Raw genomic sequence first — 21,816 nt, 5'->3', positions numbered from 1 at the left:
AAAATGCTGGTTCAAATTCTTGTAAAACTCATTGTCTTCTTTCTCAATATTTTCTTAATTTATTCAGACGTCTCTCCTTCGTCACTACTTTTACAATCATTTATACCTAAGTATTCTTTCTTGGACTTCATCTGTAAAATTTGTTTGTCCTTAGCACTCTTGGGTTTGCAGTTCGATTTCTGCATCTGGGTTTTCTTGATGAACGCGGTCAATTACAGTTTGATCTCAAATCCACCGCAACCGCTCGTACATCGCACGCGTTAGTTTTTCCTTTTTTTCATTGATTTTGTGGTTTTCTTCTACCGGCATCAATGCATCGACCAGAATTCGGATAAAGAATTCTGTAGTGAACCATCGAATTTCCGTGTTATCGAATACTGCTTTCTGCGGCGCTTCCAGTGGTTTGACATAAATAACAGTAAATTTTTTTAAAACGGTTCCCTCAATTTTGAAAAAATGAACTGGCCACCATCCGAGTTTGTTTAATGGGGCGAAACTGAAGTCATATTCTGAATTGTTCGAAATTTTGAAACCGCTCAAAGGTAGATCGAAAGATCAGGCGAAAATTCATCACAAATGGAGTCAGAATTTCAACTGTTAGAGTGCCTGTTTCTATTTTTGGTGAATTTTTGAAAACCAAATTTAGCCCAAAAATGAGGGAAAAAATCAAAATTTTACTATATTGACCAAGAAAGCTGAAATTTGGGATATACCCTTTTTTCGACATGCCAAATCGATTGAAAACGGTTTCAAACCGTTTTGAGCAGTTCTGGAGCCTCCAGCAAATTTTTGAAACTCGAAATTCTCTTACACAATTCCATCAAATGGAGTTGGAAAGCTGAAATTCATTCTTCAAACTAATTTAAGTCATTTTGGAGCCTCCAGTAGGTTTTTGAAAGTTGTAATTTCCGAAAATTTCATTAAATAGAGTTGGAAAGCCGAAATTCATTCTGAAAACCAATTTCAATGCGCTACTAAGTCGAATGCAGGTAGATTTCAAGTCATTTTGGAGCCTCTTGCGACTTTTTGAAAGGTTGTATTGCGTTTTTTGGAAAATTGGAATTTCCTAAAAGTGGCTGGAAGCTTTGAAACCAATTGAAACCACCTTGCAGTCGACTTCGTATCGTATCGAAATTAGTTTGTGAAGTAAATTTCAGGTTGCTTACTCCATTTGATAAAATGTTGTGGGTTCAAGTTTCAAAAATCTGGTAGCAACTCCAGTAATTTTCAAAAAGTCGCTGGAGGCTCCAAAATGACTTGAACCCACCTGCAGTTGACTTCGTAGCTTACCATTTGAAATTAATTTGCAGAACGAATTTTGGCTTTCCATCTCCATTTGATGAATTTTGTGGGAATTTCGAGTTTCAAAAATCTGCTGGAGGCTCCAGAACTGCTCAAAACGGTTTGAAACAGTTTCCAATCGATTTGGCTTGTTGAAGATAAGGTATATCCCAAATTTCAGTTTTCCTGATGAATTTGGTAAAATTTTCATTTTTTCCCTCATTTTGGCCGAAAGATTTTCAAAAATTCACCAAAAATAGAAACAGGCACTTTACACTTGAAATTCTGACACCATTGGTAATGAATTTTTGCCAGATCTTTCGATCTACCTTTGAGCGGTTTAACCCTTAAAGGCCCAGGTAAATCCTGAGATGTTATGAAAAAAATAATTTCTTGAATTATCAACCAAAAATTGGTCCTCCGAGTCGGATGATACCTGAGTACCTACTTAGTTACTCATCGTGTGTATATAGGTAACTTCTCCTACCAATTTTGTGCGGATTTCGCTCAAGTTCTCGACGTCGTCCAGCTTTACCTTTATTCTTTTTCGACGAGGAATTGCTAACTTAATTCTCTTCAACTGTTCGGTATGATCGGTGTCGTGTACAACAACCGGGAACTCGAAGTTTGCTTGTGATTTGCCTGGTCCTGGTGCCGGTGGTAAGGGCTCAGCAAGTACAAGTTTTGTCATCCTTGCACTCTTTGGTTTGCAGTTCGATTTCTGCATCTGGGGTTTCTTGTTGGGCGCGGTCAGTTACAGTTTGATCTCGAATCCACCGCAACTGCTGGTGCATCGCACACGTTAGTTTTTCCTTCTTTTCGTTGATTTCGTCGTTTCCTTCTACCGGCGTCAATGCATCCACCAGAATTTGAATTAATAATTCTGTAGTGAACCATCGAATTTCCATGCGATCGAATACGGATTTCTGCGGCGCTTCCAGCGGTTTGACATAAATAACAGTAAATTTTTTAAAAACGGTTCCCTCAATTTTGAAAAAATGAACTGGCCACCATTGGAGTTCATTCAATGGGGCGAAACTGAAGTCATAATTCTAAACTCAGTTTATTAAGTAAATTATTATAATTATAAGAACATACACATACATATAATTGCAAGTTGATTTTTTAGAAATTCTCATAACTAATGATGAACTCATTTACTTGCTTACTTACTTACTTAGTTACTGTTATGACAAATGCCGAAAAAATTCAAAACAATTGATCCACGCATGTAAGGGGGAAATCCCGTACTCCATCTTGCTTTTAATTACCTCAATATTTTGCAATCCGGATTCGGTATCATTCATTTTGGAAGGTTTACAGTGGCATAAATAAGTAGGTAGCACATTGTCGTGGCGGAGTTTTCTTCCAAAACATTATAATTGTCTTGCCATCGAGCATCGTTAACATGATTTCGTGTTGTATGCAACAAACTGTCACACCAAACATCGTGTGCATGGGTTTAAGATCGTAAATCTGTTTTTCTACCCAGTTAAATTCAGCCTTGGTGCTTTCATTGTTTTCCTTTTCATAAGCAATGTGGGTTGGCTAGCAGAAATTAGATATTAAGTATAGGGGTTGATCGCGAAAAAAGGAGTCGACGGATTTTGACCAATTCAGCGGAGACCTTCATTTTGAGCTGAAAGTTGCTTCGAAAAATTGTCAACTCCGGAAGTATTCCTGGAGGGGAGAAATGGACCCTCAAAGAGAGAGTATTTATGAAAAAATCGCAGTTTTTTTGTTCCTGCTGTCGCTACTCAACCTGTTTTAGGGAAACAATGATAGTATTTGAGAATCGGCGTTGATCAATGCTATTATCGTCAAAATCCAAGCCCACGTTTAGTGTTCTACTCGACGGTTGAAAATTTGCAACAGGTTATTTTTAGATATAAATACGTGTGTTGAAAATTTTTTCTTAGTAAATACTTACTTATTTCGCATTAATTTCGCCAAATTATCCGAAGATATCATTCCTGAGACTGGAGAAATATTTTGGAACCCAGTGGTGCTAATTTTAAAATCGAAAAATTTTTGTAATTTTTTGGTTATTTTTCTCGTTTTTTTCGAAATTGGCAATAATGACCAAAAATTTGGCACCCCTGCGTTCCAAAATTTTTGCTCAGTTTTTGGAATGATCATACGTTTGCATATTTTGGCTCATTTTATGCGAAGAAAAAGTTTTCAAAACAGAAATTTAGGTATTCAAAGATAACGATTTGTAAATCTTCAACCGCTCAGTAATAGGTTGGGTGACGACAGGAGCGGAAAAAAACACTATTATTTCGAAAATGTCCCTTTTTGAGAGCTCATTTCTTCCCTCCAGGGACACTTCCGGAGCTAAAAGTGTTTTCGAGTAACTTTCAACTCAAAATATAGGTTTCTACATATCTGCTGAATTTGGTCAAAATCCGCCGACTTTTTTTTAGTGGAGGAAGGAGGGGTGTAAATCCGTTCTAATAATTTATATTGTGACTTTCTTGTTGGAAGTTTTAACTTTCGTTTCGTTTGAGAAATGTATTTTCATGTCTATTTCAACGGGTTTCAATTTTGTGCATATGTGGAGCCTTTTTAAATTGACCTAGGAGGCTGATGACTTTTTGATCCCTCCTCAGTTCTCACCCTCTCTCCAAATGTGGGTACCTATAGCAGTTTTGTCGAATGGTATATTTTCGAGATATCTTCATATAGGGTAAGGAACGTCCGATGGTTGGTACCTACTACCTAATAGTAATAGCGAAACAAAAAATAATTACTTACACTTTTCAAATCTTTTATTCTTCTTTTGTTGTTGATAAGTTTCTTCTGAAAACATGCAGAAACTTCTTTTTCCATTTCCTCCGTTAGGATGGGGTCCGTATCATCCGTCGTTAAATCTTCAAAATTGTCACAGGGGGGGAATTATATATTATCATTTTATTAACATGAATATTAACATTTAAAAAAATTAATGTACCTTTTTGATTCTTCTGTCTCCGAGTCTGACATGACCATATTTGTAAACACAACGAATCATCTTCCTCATCAGAAGAAAATAAACTAGGTAATGATGTTATTTACATCCATTTTATATATTATACATATACATTTATACTATATTTTTTAAATAATTATTTTACAAATTGAAGAATTAATTTTTAAAACGAACGAGATACGAGATAAAAATCTAGGAAATGCATATTTTGTTTATACATTTGTATGTTTGGATAGCTCTTTCAAAAACAGCCAACAATTTGAAAATCGCGCAAAAAAAAATAAAAATAAGTATGTGATCAAGTTCCAGACCGTTCCTTTAGAAGGATGTTTCACTGCGAATTGTTTTCCATCGATACTAAACAAAGGGAATTATCAAAATTATAAACAAAATCGGTTACACGGCGTATAGTTATATACTACTTATACTTACAATACTGGAGTAGTGGTATAGGAAGCTGTTTCATCACCATGTATCAATTTCAAAGCTTGCCCAAGAAATCAAAATTAAAACCCATACTCTTCCCACGCCTGCAAATGAAGCAGCAAATGAATAAACGTTTCTCCAGGACAATCTCCTTTATAAAATTCTCTCCATAAAAATTCATCGATGTAGGATGTGATATTGGATGAGTGCATTACTCCTTTCCTCCGCAGCCATCCTTTGCACACCGCCCAATATCCTTTAATGAAATTGGTACAAACACCAGTAACTGGGTCCACGAAATTCTCCGAATGGTTTACAGTTTGGTGAATGTATTCGTAGAACATTCCCAAACGTTCGAGTCCGTCATAGCCAGCTCATCTATATCCGTCCAGATTGTAGTTCCTGGGTTGACGTATTGCAGGATTTTTTACTCCTGCTCAGCAGCTGTGCGGTTCTCCAACGTTAGAATGATTCCTATTCGTGTAGTTACATCTCTCATACCTATTACCCATCGTTCAGGAACTAATCTACCTCTGTTGTATTTTCTCTTCGCGATTAGGAAATTATTAATTTTGTAAAAAAGTTGAAAATCTACATATGTACATACATACATCCACAATCCACATAGATATTTTCATTTGACAGATGAAATTGAAATGTGAATTTGTAGATAGAAAGCTACTTACATAGAGTTGAGACAATGAAGCCTTTGTTTCCTTTACCCAGTGAACCTTCCAATTTACGTATAACTATTCGTGTAAATAATATTTCAAGAAGTTTGAATTCGATGTTCACTGTTCAGTAATTCATCGATGATTTCATTCATTATCGAAGAAAGCGAATAAAAAAACAGTGATCAAATTACTCGTTCATTCAATAAAGCTATACCCTTGAACTGTTACCATCACACAGATCAAACGTCGGCGTCATTTTCTTATCTACGTATTACACAGCTATGCGCAATTCCAGCCGATGCAAATGTTGAGTAAAATCATTGAGATGTATCAATAGCTGATAAAATAATATTCTTATGTGTCGGCAGCGGAATCATGGACGAGTGCATCTTGTTGTTATGAGGCATTGTCAAGTTTCCCCAAATTCTATAAGAGAGTTATCACCGAATCACGAGTTGGAAGACAGCTACTTTTGTGATGAGAGGGTTTGTTCGCAAAAGGGATGCTTATTGGTGAGAAAAAATCATATTATAAAAAACCAAAAATTTACTTACAATATGCAAATTCATCTAGTTCAAATATATAGAACCAGGCGTTTTTTTTGGAAAAGACAACTAAAAATGAAAATAAAAAGAGCAAAGATAAACAACCTTTCCAATAACCTATCGCATTTGTAACGCTAATTTCGTTTTAAAACCATTACTGTGCTAATTCGTTCTACAGCCATAAAAACAATTCCACGCGTATTAGTTTTACTCTACTTTTCTAGCCACGCGGTAAAAAATACGGCGGTGGTATCTACAGTCCCCGAAGTTGTTAAAAAGTTTCTCTAGAAGCTAATTTCAACTAGTTAGTTGAGAGTTTTTCTTCTACGAGTAAAAAGGCGCGCCAGGCGACAAAACCTAATAAAAACAAAATCAAACAGCGATAAATCTTTCGCAATCAAGGTCATTATACGAGTACTTTGGTATCCCTTCTCGACCCTTAAGATTATTTTAAAAGCTGTTGTTTCTCTGTACATGGAATAAATGTTTGTGTTTTCGTCGTTGGTTGAAGGGGTAGGGGAGGGAGGGGGGTCAAGTTCGTTGGGAAAATTTTTCATGTTTTATAAGGGAGTAGGAGAGTATGAGCTGAAGTCACTTTTTAGCCTCCTTCTCTCTTCATCCCACCTCTACTGCTCGAATAATGCAAGATGTACGAGTCGGTACATATTCGTTGTATCGTGAGAAAACCAAAAAAAAAGAAGGGTAATACGTGCGACGAAATTGGCGCTGAAAAAAAGTAGGTACCAACGTAAGTAATTTCTTTGAGTTGAAAATTTTTGCATATTTTAGTATTGAAATTTTCGGATAAAATGTTTGAAAATTCTTTTGATTACGCGTTTTTAAGCCGGCCTAGATATGCAAATTACATTTATCCGGCGCGAACACGCTGCCGACTGTTGTCCATCAGCTATTCCTTTTGATGGTGCGGGAAGCAACTTGTTACAACGCCGATGATTCTATCTGAAAGCTCGCTCGCCTTCGCCTCGTCGCCGTCGTCGTACTTTGTGTGCTGAAATTGCGATATCCTCGTCGTAATGTTGTCGGTTTCATTTGAATATTTCATCGGTTTATTTCGTCGTCGTTGGTACAATATTAAAGCGATGTTGTAGATTGGCAGGCGACCGCGATGATTGAATTAATCGATGAAAAAAATATCGTTTGTGTTTTGTTGGGAAATTACTCGTATCTCGCACGTGGTCGTTTTGCTAAGTTTTGAGAATATCGTTGGGTAATTTATTTTGATGGAAATTTTCTATGTATTTTTTGCACGAAGGAGGTGTCCCAAACAGTGTAAAAATTCTGAATCGGAGAAAAGGGAATCGAAATAATACTCTAAAATATACCAGCAGCAAAAATTTCAAGTGCTGCAATAATTCATTTTTCGATTTTTGGCAAATTTTAAAAAATTCAAAGGCTTGTAGGTAATTATTTAAAAAAAAAAATTAAAATTTGATGAAATTGACATGAAAGGCTGAGATTTGGTTTGTACGCTATTTTCGACCTCCTGAGTCGATTGGTAATATTTTCGGATCGTTCTGGCGCATCCAGTTGGATTTGCGGATTCTTCAGTTACAGTACTAAACTATCGCCAATTGACTCTGAAGGTCTAAAATAGGATACAAATCAAATTTCAGTCTTGTATGCCAATTTGATCAAATTTGATTTTTTTTTTCATAAGGAATAAGCCAAATTTGAAATGCCAAAATTCACCAAAACCCGAAAAATATGTTATTTCAGCTCCTTGAAATTGTTGGTGATGATGTATTTTAAGCCTTGTAGTGTGGTCCTGTTTCGATTCATTTTCATCCAATTCAAAAGGAGCCGGAACAGTCCAGATCACATAATTTTTCAAGCGAGAGGATAAAATATTTGTAGAAAGTCGGCGGTAAATTCCTAAAAACTGAAACAAATAATGAAAAAAAAAAGAAATAAAAATTACTTACATCTTTTTCATGCGTTCAACAATCCAATGTGTAGCCTGCTTTTGAGCGATTGGCGGATCCATCAGATCAATTTTCCGCTGAAAAAAAAAAGGACACAAATCATTATTCATGAAGGTGATAACTTCGTGGCAATTTTTGGAAAAAAAAATGACTGGTTTACCTCCAAAATTTTCAAAAACACTGCGATAATGCATCTTCCAATAGGAAGAATTTGAGTTGACGAGTTATGTGCACAACTTACACTTTTCAGAAAATGTGATTTTTTTGTGGGTAAAATATGAAAATGATGAGAAATCTTAATCCAACGTTGCCAGATCTCTACATACGTGATGTGACGCTGTCAAAAAAATAATTTTTACCGTAATTTATCAGTCTGCAGTTGAACTGAAGCAGACTTAATGTCCGATCACGTAGTTGGAAATATGTAAGTGTGGAGGGCTGGATGACCGGTGTGAACGCACCCCAGACACCTGATAAAATGTTACTTTTATCAGGGCCCTCGAGAGTCAAGATGAAGATACAATTCCTGTTGATAATTGAACTTGTTATAGTTTAGAAACTCAATAAGTCCAAAAAACCAACTTTTCAGGAGAGACAAAAAACTGAATTATTTCGGTTCCTCAAAACATTGAGTTGTAATATTACAGTATGTTTAATACTATCACATTACACACCTTTTCCCCCTATTGGCCAATTTTTCCGATGAAAGCTGTGGCAGTGAGCGCGCCTCAAAGTCTTTGGAATATGTTGTTTCATGAATGAATCGTCGAAATTTGGTCAAAAAATTGTAGTAGGTGAATGAAATCGAACTTTTTGAATATTTCTGAACACATTTCAAGGTGTTTTTCACTTTTGGAACATTTGGACTACCACTTTCAAACCATAAGGTGTCCAAAAAATGCATATCCTAAAAAATTGTAACACAAAACTGGTGAAAAATTTTCAAAAATGATATTTTTTGAAATTTTAATGCAAAAATATAGCAAAGTTGAACTAAATTATTGTATTTCATTCACGCTGCTAAAGATAAACTTATCCAATAACATCCAGTACAAAAAAATCGATTATGAGCCTTCGATTACAAAAAAAAAAAAACAACGTGAGAATAACCGAAAACTTTAATGTAAAATTATTTTCGAAAATTGTAAAAACTTTAATCATCCTCCTCGGAATCGTTCTCTCTTGTTGTTGTTGGCCAGGCGTAAATGCTGTTGTAGAATTTGGCGTGTGTATTAGGAATATACTTCAACAGTTTCTGAATGTCTGCAACTTTTTTTACATTCAAGGGAATCACTGAATCGTAAGCTTTAAAATCGAGCGCCGGAAGATTCACTTTTGGATTTGCTGATTTTTTGTTGATGAAAAACGTGTTTGTTTGAACTCCACCGATGGTAGAACGAGTGCAAACCGAGCCGAATCCAACTTCTTTCGAATATATGAATTCACAAAATATCTGAATACCAAACATCACCTTTTCAGTTTTTGGCTTTCCTTTCGATTCCAATGAAGTAGCAGTCTTTTTAAAATTTGCAGCCTGCCATTTTTTGAAATCTATGATCATATCGGTGGTGACCATGGTGGCTGAAAATTTTCTCTTCTTAGATCATTTAATGATCAATTTCATAAACTGTTTCAACGAGTAGATGCGATCAATTTTTCGAATAAAAGTTTTAGCCACATTGAAGTCTCTATCGCATGGCATAAAACTGTGCCCTCGAACTGGAAAAAAATGGCGAATTTCATCAAAACGACCGGAGTCACGTAATGCGCTGAGAAAAGCGATAATGGTAAAATTTTTATTCTGTCCTCCGCAGTTATCAGAGTAGAGATGCAGTTTTTTGACTCCAGGTGGAATGTAGTTCCGAATATAATCCCACAAAAACGAACTCATGAAAAACTGGTGTGGAGTTATGTTGTTTCATGAAAAACCGGTATAAAAATCTCCGTGTTCCGAGGAGAAATGGCAAGTTTTGACACCACCAATCGACGCGGCAGGGCCGAATTAGTAATAAAAGACAAAAAAGTGAAAAGTGCCAATCATGGAATTATTGAGTTTCTAAACTAACAAGTTCAATTACAATCCATATATCAATGGAAAATAAAATGTAAGACGAAGCTGAAAACTTAATACCTAACTAAATATATTAAGTATTTATAATATAGGAACACGTCGTATATTAATTAGAATGACACGTCATGAAAATCTATTCAAGTTGTGAAATTTTCAGCGATATGACCGAGTCTGTTGGAATCTCACGATCTTAATTTTTCAAAAAATCTACTCTGAACATCAACGAGCCAAAACATTGAAAATCATTGTAAGAACCTTGTGACCTTTTTTACTCGATTTCAAAGAAAATTTCATTATTTTTTCAATGGAGTCAGTATGAATTTTTTAAATCCGCATAATAGATCACTCATAAATGAAAATTTTTCCCAATGGAAAACGTTTGCAAGATTCTCAATTTTTGTGAGGGTTTTTCATCAAGGAAAATCCTCATTTATGGGTGAGCTCTTATGGGGATTTCAAAACTTCATGCAGCATTGAAAAAATTATGAAATTCTCTTTAAAAGCAAGTAAAAAATCATATGGTTCACAGAAGTATTTTCAAAGATTTAGCCCATTGAATTTTTAGAGTAGGTTTTTTAGAAATTTGAGGTCATGAGATCCCGACAGACTTGGCCATTTTTCTGTAATTTTCAATTTTTTCAACTTTTTGTGAATAACTTCAATTAGATACAAGTATAGGACATCTTTGAGTACATTGATACGCTAGTACCATAGTTGATCGGCATCGATCGATAGAACTGAAGATGAGTCGTCGATTAATGCCAAGATGTCGTCGATGGCAGCGGTGAGTGCGGGATATTTTTTAGATCGCGTAGAGAAATATGGACATCGTGGATGTGTTCCCTTTGCGCTTCTGTACGGCGATCTAACTCAGAATTTTTATTTTTCAGAGCGACGATCTCTTGATTTAGCTTGGATTTTCAGGTTGCTCTTTACGAATTTTTTTACAAACATAGGAAATCAAATCGACGGAGAAACAAGACAAAATCTTCAACTTCAGGATGTCCTGATCTAAATTGGCTCCAATATTAGACAGATTAACAGCAATCGATCTAATTAAGTTGAGATTTTTTCGATGTCCCGAAGCATTGGTCGAGTGCTTGATTTCGTCAATTTTAGCGTAATAGGTACGCCTGCTTGAGCTTTTCTGGTTTGTTGTATTCATCTTCGAGCTTTTCTAGAGCCAACGGATAGTTTTCAGCAGTCGTATGGAGCTCGCCGAAGATCTTCTTAACGTCCTCGCTAAGGTACATAATTAGTTGGGTAATTTTATTAATATCCTCCAAGTTGGGATTAGCCGTATCAAACAACTTTCGAAAATACAAAAATTCGTCACTGATAAATTTTTGTGACGATTTTTCATTGAGGAAACTCCTCATTTATGGATGAGCCCTTATGGGGATTTCAAAACTTCTTTGAGCGCCATGAAATTCTCTTTAAAAGCGAGTAAACAATCATACGATAGTTCTTGCCATTTTTTTTGAAGCTTTGGCCCGGGTTGAATTTTTGGAGTAGGTTTTTTTGAAAGCTGCAGTCGTGAGATTCCGACAAACTCGGACATTTTTCTGTAAGTTTCAATTTTTCCAACTTTTTGTAAATAACTTTAATTAGTTTTCATGACACGTACTTTCTTGTGATCTTCTGTGACTGTACTGCAGCATAAAAACCTCATTGCATTCCTAATTCAACAACATGAAATGTTCATAGTAATTTTGGAATTATACCATACATTACAACAGGGACTGTGTATAACACCAAAAGTCGCCATTCTGTTGCTTTCCAGTGTTTCATTTCTTTAAAATTTTTCTTGGTAGATAATGATATTTTTGAAGTGAATAATGTGGTTACTTTCTTGTGATCTTCTGTGACTGTACTGCAGCATAGAAACCTCATTGCGTAATTCAACAACATGAAATGTTCGTAGTAATTTAATGGAATAATAGGTATACCATTCATTATTACAAGGGCTGTGTATAACACCCAAAGTCGCCACTCTGTTGCTTTCCAGTGTTTAATTTCTTTCAATCTTCCTTGGCAATGATATTTTTGAAATGAATTATGTAAGTAGTTACTTTATTCTTGTGATCTTCTGTGACTGTACTGCAGCATAGAAACCTCATTGCGTAATTCAACAACATGAAATGTTCGTAGTAATTTAATGGAATAATATACCATTCATTATTACAAGGGCTGTGTATAACACCCTAAGTTGCCACTCAGTCGCTTTCCAATTTTTTATTTCTGACAAGTTTTTCTTGGTAATGATATTTTTGAAGTGAATATGTGGTTAGTCCCTCTCCAGAGACTTTGAAAAAATACAAAAATTTGTCACATTTTTGATTTATTTGATGAATTTTAGCAATTAAGTACTTACCTTATACTTATACCTGTGTACATATAAAAAAATTTATTCATAGGCTACCTTAAACATAATTACCTAAACTATAAATAATTTTGAAAATGTCCTCCTAAGTTTTCAAGACATGAGCTCACCGCGCAATAACTGAGTTCGTCGTTTCACACAATACTCTATCTTCTGTTCTTATATGTAAAATCACACCCTTTCAAAATCTTCTCTCTCAGTTGGTTCACATTCTCAATCTCTTCGTCATACACAAACGCTTTGAGTCTCTTCAAAATAGAAAAATTGAAAGGTGTCTGGTCACGATTTATTAATTCAAAAACACAACGAAACATGATATACTTACATACATAGTAACGAACAGTAAATTACCTAATACATACTACGTCAGGGTTTTCTGAATTTACTATCCATAGTTCTGTTCTTACATATGGTTGGAAATGTGAAACTACATATTAATCCAGCTTCATTGTAATACTGCAGGATTCCTGTTGTTTCCTATCCACCTAGGCTCAGCAAGCCCCATCAGGTGTGAACTGTGCATCCAAAAGTGTGTTACAATACCTGCTGAATGAGCTGGAGCTCCATCGTGTTGGTAAATGAAATACACTTCTCTTGCCTACGTACCCATTGCTAACATAACGTCAATTGATGATAGCCACTAAAGCGTCGGTTTCGGCATTGCGATCATCCAGATAGTTAGGTACTTAATCAGGTAGCATTAAGTGGTTTTCCAACAACGTATAGGTATAGAGAATCCCGTATAGAATTGATGCCCAATGGTCTCAGTTTTCATTCTTTATTAATTCTTAATTTTAAAAAATGGCACGAAAACATTTTAAATGGATTAATTAAATCATTAAAATGATCATAATTACATGGGAAAATAATTTACTTCACTAATTATACACCCAAATAAATTCCAAGAAAAAGTAAAAATCGTGAAGCTCTGATGATAATTTTACAGAATACACACTCAATATTGTGCTGCTGTATTTGTCAGTTTTAGAGAGACCTCGATAGACAAACGTTTGCCTACCTATTGTGATAAAAAATTTACTAAAATACCTAACTCTACATTTGAGAACTAAGCATGCTAATGAACCAGAAATAATGAAAATGATGAGTGGAAATATGACTTGGCAGGAAACGAAGGAAAGAATTCAGTACAATATAGTAGGCAAGGCGAATTTCAGTTATATGTGAGGCCAAAGCTCACAGGGGAATTGAAATGACCGAAAAAATAAGATTAAATTCATTTTTTAATCAAAATACTTCTTAAATTTCAAATCATTTAAAATAAAATTTATTTACTTGAATGAATAATACATATTTCGGGTACGTGTTCAGGACGTTAGTGTTTGTAGAAGTTTGTTTTAATAATTTTATCAGTACCGTACACAGTTTGCAGGTATGTACATGTTTGATTAATGACGAATGATACAAAAAAGTCATATTTTGTTGACCCTGGAATTACTTGGAGAGCGAATTGACCGTCTAGTCGTCTTCATATATTTTTAGTCTTGATTACAGGTTGGATATTTTTGAATCTTAGTGGTGCATTACGAATGTAACGTGCTTTGTAAGATAACTTGATAGAATGCGTTTTACTCAGTAAATATTAGGTTTACGAGGAAAAATACCATGACAAAAAATGCTCCCCTTCAAATTTTCAATAACTTGATACTACTCTCGATACCTATCCCTCAAGGGGGTGCCTAAAAAAAGGGGTGAAAATACATATGTAGTAGGTGTTTCAAAAAATGTCAGTCCAATAAATTAATCAGAGTTACCACTTAATATTCGTTTTCGCTCAATTTTTTTTTACAAAGTCTACACACCCAACTACTAATCAAACCACCGTTGATTGGTCTTCAACCCTCCCCGGAGGTTGGTGGGGGGTGCTTGATTTTTCAAGTAACATCACATTTGAATCATGTATTCGAAAAACGAATCTGGACGTGCGATATATCGAAGAGTATGAACTTATTTTCTGAGTCTAGCCCCTCAAAGCTCCTCTGTGCCTCAAAAAGGGGGTCAAAATTCTGAAAAATCGTGAAAATTCGAGTGATATATCAAATGATATGTTTTCAGAGTCGCTGAGTACGACAATTCCAAACAAATGGCAGACAGGTTGTCTTCGAGATTTCGGAGTTTTATTTCATTTTGCATCGCAATCAGGACGAGACAATTCACAAAAACAAAACAAACACTTGTCTGTGAAATTGCTTGTAGACGAGGTTCGTAATTTACTGTTTTTTGGTAATTGAACGCAGGGTTTCTATTCAGAAAAACAAAGTGCAATCAAAATCAAGATGAATGTGGACTTTGATATTTCAATTGTCAAACAGTTCAGCTTTCCCATCCCCCCGCTGTAAGCTGGCTTTTCCCAAACTTTGTCGGACTTTTTCTCGAACAATAAACGAAACACCAGACTCCTTATTGCAAATAGCACAAATCATTTTAAATTAGAAAAAAAACCATCATTCAAATACATTTTTTTTAAAACACAAATTTCAAATTTTCGATTTTTTCTTTCATCAAAAAAAATTCATTTGATTTTTTTGTTTTCACTTGGTAATTAATAATAAACGAAATTGAAAACTTCCCAAGGCAGAAATGAAAAGGAAATCATTGAGATAGGCAAGAAGATTGACATCTTACCTACTGAAGACATGGAGGATAATTATAGGGTGCATTGGTGGGACGTGTAAAGAGTAAAATGAATGAGATAATGAAAATGAGTCCATACAAATATCATTCGATATATCAGTCACTCGAATTGTCGCGATTTTTCAAAATTTTGACCCATTTTTTGGAGCACAGGAGGTCTTTGAGGGGTTAGACCCAAAAAATAAGTTCATATTCGTACTCAGCAACTTCGAAAACATACTCTTCGATGTATCGCACGTCCAGATTCGTTTTCGAATACATGATTCAAATGTGTGTTACTTGAAAAATCAAGAACCCCCCACCAACCCCCGGGGAGGGTTGAACAACAATCAGCGGTGGTTTGATTAGTAGTTGGGTGTGTAGACTTTGTAGAAAAAATTTGAGCAAAAACGAATAATATTAAGTGGTAACTTTGATTAATTTATTGGACTGAATTTTTTGAAACATCTACTATTTTCGCCCCTTTTTTTAGGCACCCAAACAAAAATCAACAAATTAATCTGCCGAGTAAAAAACCTGCACGAATGTTATTAAATGTGCAATAGAAATTTTCAAAACGATTTTCTAGTTTTTTGACGGATGGGTACTCGTTGCAAATAGAAAATTTTCTTCGGGATTTCTGCAAAACAAGAAAATTAGCCACATAAAATGAGTATTCATTCATTCCTGCACAATATCAACATCAAGTTGGTCGTTTCATTCAAAAATTGAACAACGTAGGTGCTAGGTACTAAAATTACGATCATATCTAATTACACTAGAATCAAATTGATGTAAAATATTTTATGAAAACTTTTCTCAATCGTTCACACTGTAGCATAGTCCACCAAGCCATATTAGTTCCCTAGAATGGTACCCTTCATGTTGAAAAAAATTTCAAACGCGGAATAAATTAAAATCTGTGGAAATGTGTTGAAAATGTCTAATTTTTTTGTCAGTTTTCTACTTATGTACTTACTCCGTTATTCAAAATGAAACCTTTGTCAGTTCCTCAAATATGGAGCTAAAAAAAAACATGATAAATTGATGATGACTACACAAATTTTTTGAAAATTGTTCTCTTGCTTTTTTTTCATAAGACCCCCTCCCCCACCGGGAAAAAGTAGATAAACCGTTTTTGAGGAACTCTACCTTTTCTGAAATTACAATAAAAATTATTTTCTCAGCCACATGTGAACTGATTTTCTTGATTTTTTAGTATATTGTAGACATCTATCAGAGGTATCCCCCACAAAAATTTTCAACCCCCTCCCTTCATATTTACCGCTCTAAATTATGTTTTTTTACTTTGATCATGTTTTTTAGGTATGATAATAAATAAGCACACAGTACGAAACTGGAATTTTTAAAAGTTTTTTTTTTTAGAAAAAAAATTTGGATGGGCCGTGGTCAAAAATTGAAAAAACTGGAGAGGCGACGAGTAAAAATGGCAATTTATTGAAAAAAATCAATTTTACTAACTGAGGTGTTCTCTTTGCATAATTCGATGCCTCTGATCACGAATATCATATCAAAATTTTAAATGCTAAAGTGCGTTTTTCGATTTTTGGTGAATTTTTGGAAATCAAATTAAGCCAGATAGATTAACTAGTTGATTTTGATTTTCTTTTTATGTACCATCTATTACGAACCAATTCGATTTTTTTTCTTGAAGATCACGATTATACTTTGCCCTTGCCGATGACGATCGATTTCAGGTTCTTCCAATATTGTCATGTCGTTGGCGTCGACGTCTTCTGGGGCAGGGGAAGCTGAGGCTGAGAATGAACTAGTATTTATTACGGCCTAGGGGGGTTCCCGATATTTCCCATTACTATTTCATTGGTAGGTTTACTTAATATTTGAATTAAATTAACCCAAGGCAGCTAAGAAAACAAAGCTTTCGCATGACGATGTATGCTACATTTGCGAAAAAAAAAGGTCACTGGGCGTATCAATGTACTAAACCAGATGATAGAATGTGCTACTGTTGCAACAAAACGGGCCACATAGCAAAGGAGTGTCCCTTATACCAGAAAATAGATCTTGCTATATTTGCAAAAAAGAGGGCCACGTAGCGGCTGATTGCAAGAAATTGAAAAGTAATAAAAGGAGCCGTAGAGGCGTAGATCTTACTCACGTGAGAGTTCTAGCTCTCGTGATCGTGATCGTGAGCGATCTTACTCCAGCGAAACTTCTGAAACATCTGCTTACTCAAAGTAGAGTTTGCGTCACACAGTGGGCCACAGACCCCCCAAAAACGGCGATAATTCGGATTCAACCCTCATCGATGTGCAATATGTCGAATAATATGTTTTCGACATCGTAGAATTCGAATCTGCACTTATTTTTTTTGTAGGAGTGGGGGGTGAGGCGTGGGGAGTGGGAAAATTTCAAATTTTGCATATATTATCGTGTAATGTATCGATTAATATGTTTTCAAGGTCGTAGAGTTCGAATCTGGAGTTATTTTTTTGGTAGGGGTGGGTGGTGAGGCGTGGGGAGGGGGAAATTTCAAATTTGGGGTATATTATTATTATTATTGTGTAATATGTCGATTGATATGTTTTCGAGGTCGTAGAATTCGAATCTGCACTTATTTTTTTTGTAGGGGTGGGGGGTGAGGCGTGAGGTGCGAGAAAATTTCAAATGTTGCTTATATTATTGTGTGATATATCGATTATTATGTTTTCGGGGTCGTAGAGTTCGAATCCGGAGTTATTTTTTTAGTAGGAGTTGGAGCTGAGGCGTGGAGAGGTAAAAACTTCCAAATTTTGCTTATATTATCGTTTAATATGTCGATTGTAATGTTTTTGAGGTTCTTAATATCGTTGATTTGAAAAATTCATTTTATGTCTCAAATAATGTATTTCAATCGAAATTGAATCGAGTATATCATGTTTTGATCTTAAAATTGCAATATTTCGGCAATTGAGAAAGAAATTGATGTATTTTTAATAGAAAAATGAACCTGCAGAGAAAATGTGCAATTCTGTGCAAAAAATCGCCAAAACATAGTATACACCACTCCCAAATACACATCACTATGCATAAGAGAACACACGATATTGCTCGATTATGTGAATTTTGTTCCAAAATGTGTTCTGATTTTATATAAAAAACTGTAAACTTTGAAAATCAGTGGTATAACAAAACATCAAAAAGTAAATTTGGAATTTTTCACCTCCCCACGCCTCACCTTCCACCTCTACAAAGAAACTAACTCCAGATTCGAACTCTACAACCTCGAAAACATATCAATCGACATATTACACAATAATATACCCCAAATTTGAAATTCCCCCCTCCCTACGCCTCACCACTCACCCTTACCAAAAAAATAACTCCAGATTCGAATTCTACGACCTTGAAAACATATTAATCGATATATCACACGATAATATATGCAAAATTTGAAATTTTCCCACTCCCCACGCATCACCCCCCACTCCTACAAAAAAAATAAGTGCAGATTTGAATTCTACGATGTCGAAAACATATTAATCGACATATTGCACATCGATGAGGGTTGAATCCGAATTATCGCCGTTTTTGGGGGGGTCTGTGGCCCACTGTGCGTCACAATAATGTTTCAGATCGTTTGTACGTTAGCATTGAAGATTTAGAGAGTTAGGTAAGTATGTGAAGTTAGGTCGATTATTATTAATTTTTTAATTCGATAGACATTGAATCGAAGTATGTAATAGCATTATTTAATTCAATCAAAGATTAAAAAAAAAAGTGGAACATTGAATGACCCGGGTGTAACTTTAGTCGTACATGTCATTTGTTTAATGGTGCGACAAAATTTGGGGAATATTCGGCCGCGAAATGAAAACTCAGATGCTAGTTTATGTATGCCCAACTTCTCAACAATGAATTTTAGCTAATCATTACTTTTTTTATTAATTTGCGCAGATTACGAGTTTCAAATACGACCTTGTGCGATCGGAATTGGAGTAGCGATGATCATAATAATAATATGTTTGATTATCAGCGCTTGTTTGTCAGATTCAGACTCCGATTCACCCTCATCGTCATCTTTAGGCCCTGAAGGCCGACTGGATGTAGTTCGAGCCATACTACAAGAGGTTCCGTTGGTTGACGGGTAAGTTCATTTTTTCCTATACCTATTTTAAAACATATTATTGGGAATTTTTCGAGCGTTCGAGGAATTGAGAATGTGTATCAAGAAAGATTGAAATTGTGATTAGATTTTTGGTAAGATGGATTACAGTTGATCACTGATAAGGGCAGTTAGACTTTTGATGTTGGACTGAGTGAGTAGTTATAGTGAACTTCTATTTTCAGAGATGATATCTTACCATTGTGTATTGTGGATTTACTTTTTTTTTTTTTGCCGGAATGCTATTGCAAGTACAAACGCTCAATATACCTACCTACAATGTTATTTGCGTTCTAAACTCATATGGCAGTTAAGTACAGAAAAAATTCTTCTAAAAAAAGTCTAACACAGTTTCTTCTCCAGAAGGACAAGAAAAAACCGTGTTTAATACTTCACATCGTCACGTCATCTCGGCTGTAAAAACGTACACGCCGACAAAAGGTTAAACCAATTTGAAAGCTGCAACTTCTTTAATTCTGCTTTTCTGTACACAATATTCATAGTTAGCCGCGACGCGATGCGGAATTGGGAATATCGTATTGTTTGTATAAAAATTTACCGTTCAACTTTCCGTACACTTTCACCTCTCACTTTTAACTTTTCAAATTTAAAAAGCCCAAAGTTTTCGGTAACTTTTTTTTTATCGCTGGAAAAAAGGTGTAAACTTGACAAATGTCATTTTGAACGGATACAAATTACATTACACATCGCGATGTTAGATATACTTTCTTTCGTGAAATGTTCAATTTTGGATTTTTTTGCAGGATGCGAATTCTTTTCCTTTATTTTTTATGTATGTATTTTAGGTACACGTAGTAGGAGTTCGTTTAATAACGACGCCGCGCCGGTCGCCGGTGATGATAAATTCGATAATTTAACCTCGGTAATATTTTAATTATGAAACATAGCTGTGTTGGTTCAGCAGTAACCGTTCTATTACACGGTACGATTAATAAATTTCCTACTATCCTGCGGTGGCCGGGTTAATCGAGGTGAAATGAAGTATGGATAATTTTTACGCCCTGTAATTTAACTATACTCGTTATGGTTGAATATAGTGTGACCGAAAAAAAATTCCGACTTGGTGGCGAAGTGGTTTGAATGGATTTCTGAGTTACATTAGCTGGTTCTAATTCATCAGTGTTATCAGTCGATTCCGAAAATCGGAATATTTGAATCTCGGTTTTGTTCATTTTGTTGAGATGAACGACTTGAAATGGAATACAATCGTTGAAAAAAATTACTTACTACCTACTTGCATAAATGTATATTTTGTATTATTACAAATTGCTGACAGGTTAAACAATTAAACATGTTGTGAACTTGGAAAAGCACTTTTTCTATTGCTTTTATTTGACATTAAAATGAAGTATGTACTCCTTCCTTCGGTTTAAACGAATGAGTATTTTCGATGAGATGTTTCGCCAGCGTTGATTTTCCTTCCTCTCCTCTTCGCTCCTGATTTTTTTTTCGAATTTTGATTGGATTTGCCGGAAATGCTATGCCTGTTGTTAAAACACTACTTTTTTTGATAAAATTAGCCAAAATGACTAAATTGTATTAAAATATCGCATTCGCATATTATATTGGTTAAACACATGTATTTAAGACCATTTCAGCTCAAAGTTTGAAAAAATTCACTTTAGAACTTTTTTCAGGGGTTCTCAAAGTTCGCCACCCCCAAAAGTAATCTGCAACAATGAGGTCAAAAATTGACTTGAAATAAAAATTCAAGCATGCCAGTCGATTAAGAAGTAAAATGCAACATATTTGCCGCAAACCGGACCTCGATAGCTTTTCATGGTTTCCCAAAATATGGACCTCAAAAAAAAGTCAAAAATTGAATTTTTCGATATGAGCCAAGTTGATGAGGGGGTTGCAAATGATATCAATTGAACTTACTACTAGTAGCAATAAACCATGAAAAGGGCATTAGGGTGGCTCGACGGGAAGGGTCAAAAAAGGGGGTTCCAAAATTTTCAAAAATAGTAATACCCCCACCACAACCCCCAAAAAGGTCAAAAATGAAAAAAGCGTTACGTGCCGCATTGCTTACCCTTAGAGCAACATATATTCGCTACTTTTAATTTTTTACATTTTCGAGCAGTTGTTCTAAAAATTTTTGAAGTTTTCGACTTTGGGGCCACCCCACAGCCCCCCTATGGGTTCCCCTGGGAAAATATCACCTGATATTGATAATAGGGACCATCCCCTATAAGAAAAGGCCATCCAAGTCTCGAAGTAGCGAGGGGCACGAAAATGGCCAAAATGACCCTCCTTCTTTAGAAGCATGAAAAAATCAGAAATTCTCTTGTAATCAGCGAATAATTTCGGTGTTTTTGGTATAATTAGGCAGTAATTATTAATCAATTGCTGTGTTTTTGGAATTATTAGGCAAGTAATTCATTACATTACATTCAGGGATTCCCAAAAGTTGACTGCAAATTTGCATAATCCATGAGTTTAGTGAAGTACATTTTTTCGGTATTTTCTATCCAAAAAATCGTTTATAATACCGCATTCAAATTACGTAAAAGAATAAATAATAAGTGATGAACAATGTTTGGAATGCTGTGCACACTGAAGAATCCCCTTTCGAAGGGCTGGTCTATGAAATTATTGGACAATTGTGTCCGAGATGGGTTAATATACCGCTTTTGGTTCCTCATCGGAGGCATTAATAATGTTGAAACTAAGAAAAATATACACATATTATGTACAGTTAATTCCTGAGTGTGCTTTAAACTTGAGTACCTATCAATTAA

General features: G+C 35.2%; 1 protein-coding gene across 5 annotated transcripts in view; it reads left to right on the top strand.

The window, feature by feature from the left end:
* The window catches only part of LOC135841343 (dipeptidase 1-like), a 705,386-nt gene that overhangs the window by 431,334 nt on the left and 252,236 nt on the right, over positions 1–21,816 (top strand). For all 5 annotated transcript variants that reach the window (XM_065358264.1, XM_065358262.1, XM_065358263.1 and 2 more), the window contains one exon: positions 18,844–19,033. In XM_065358264.1, the coding sequence (XP_065214336.1) occupies positions 18,844–19,033 (190 nt within the window). The remainder of the gene's footprint in view (positions 1–18,843; positions 19,034–21,816) is intronic.

Source organism: Planococcus citri, chromosome 3 (assembly GCF_950023065.1).
Source record: "Planococcus citri chromosome 3, ihPlaCitr1.1, whole genome shotgun sequence".
NCBI lineage: Eukaryota > Metazoa > Arthropoda > Insecta > Hemiptera > Pseudococcidae > Planococcus > Planococcus citri.
This window is presented reverse-complemented; position numbering and strand designations above follow the sequence as displayed.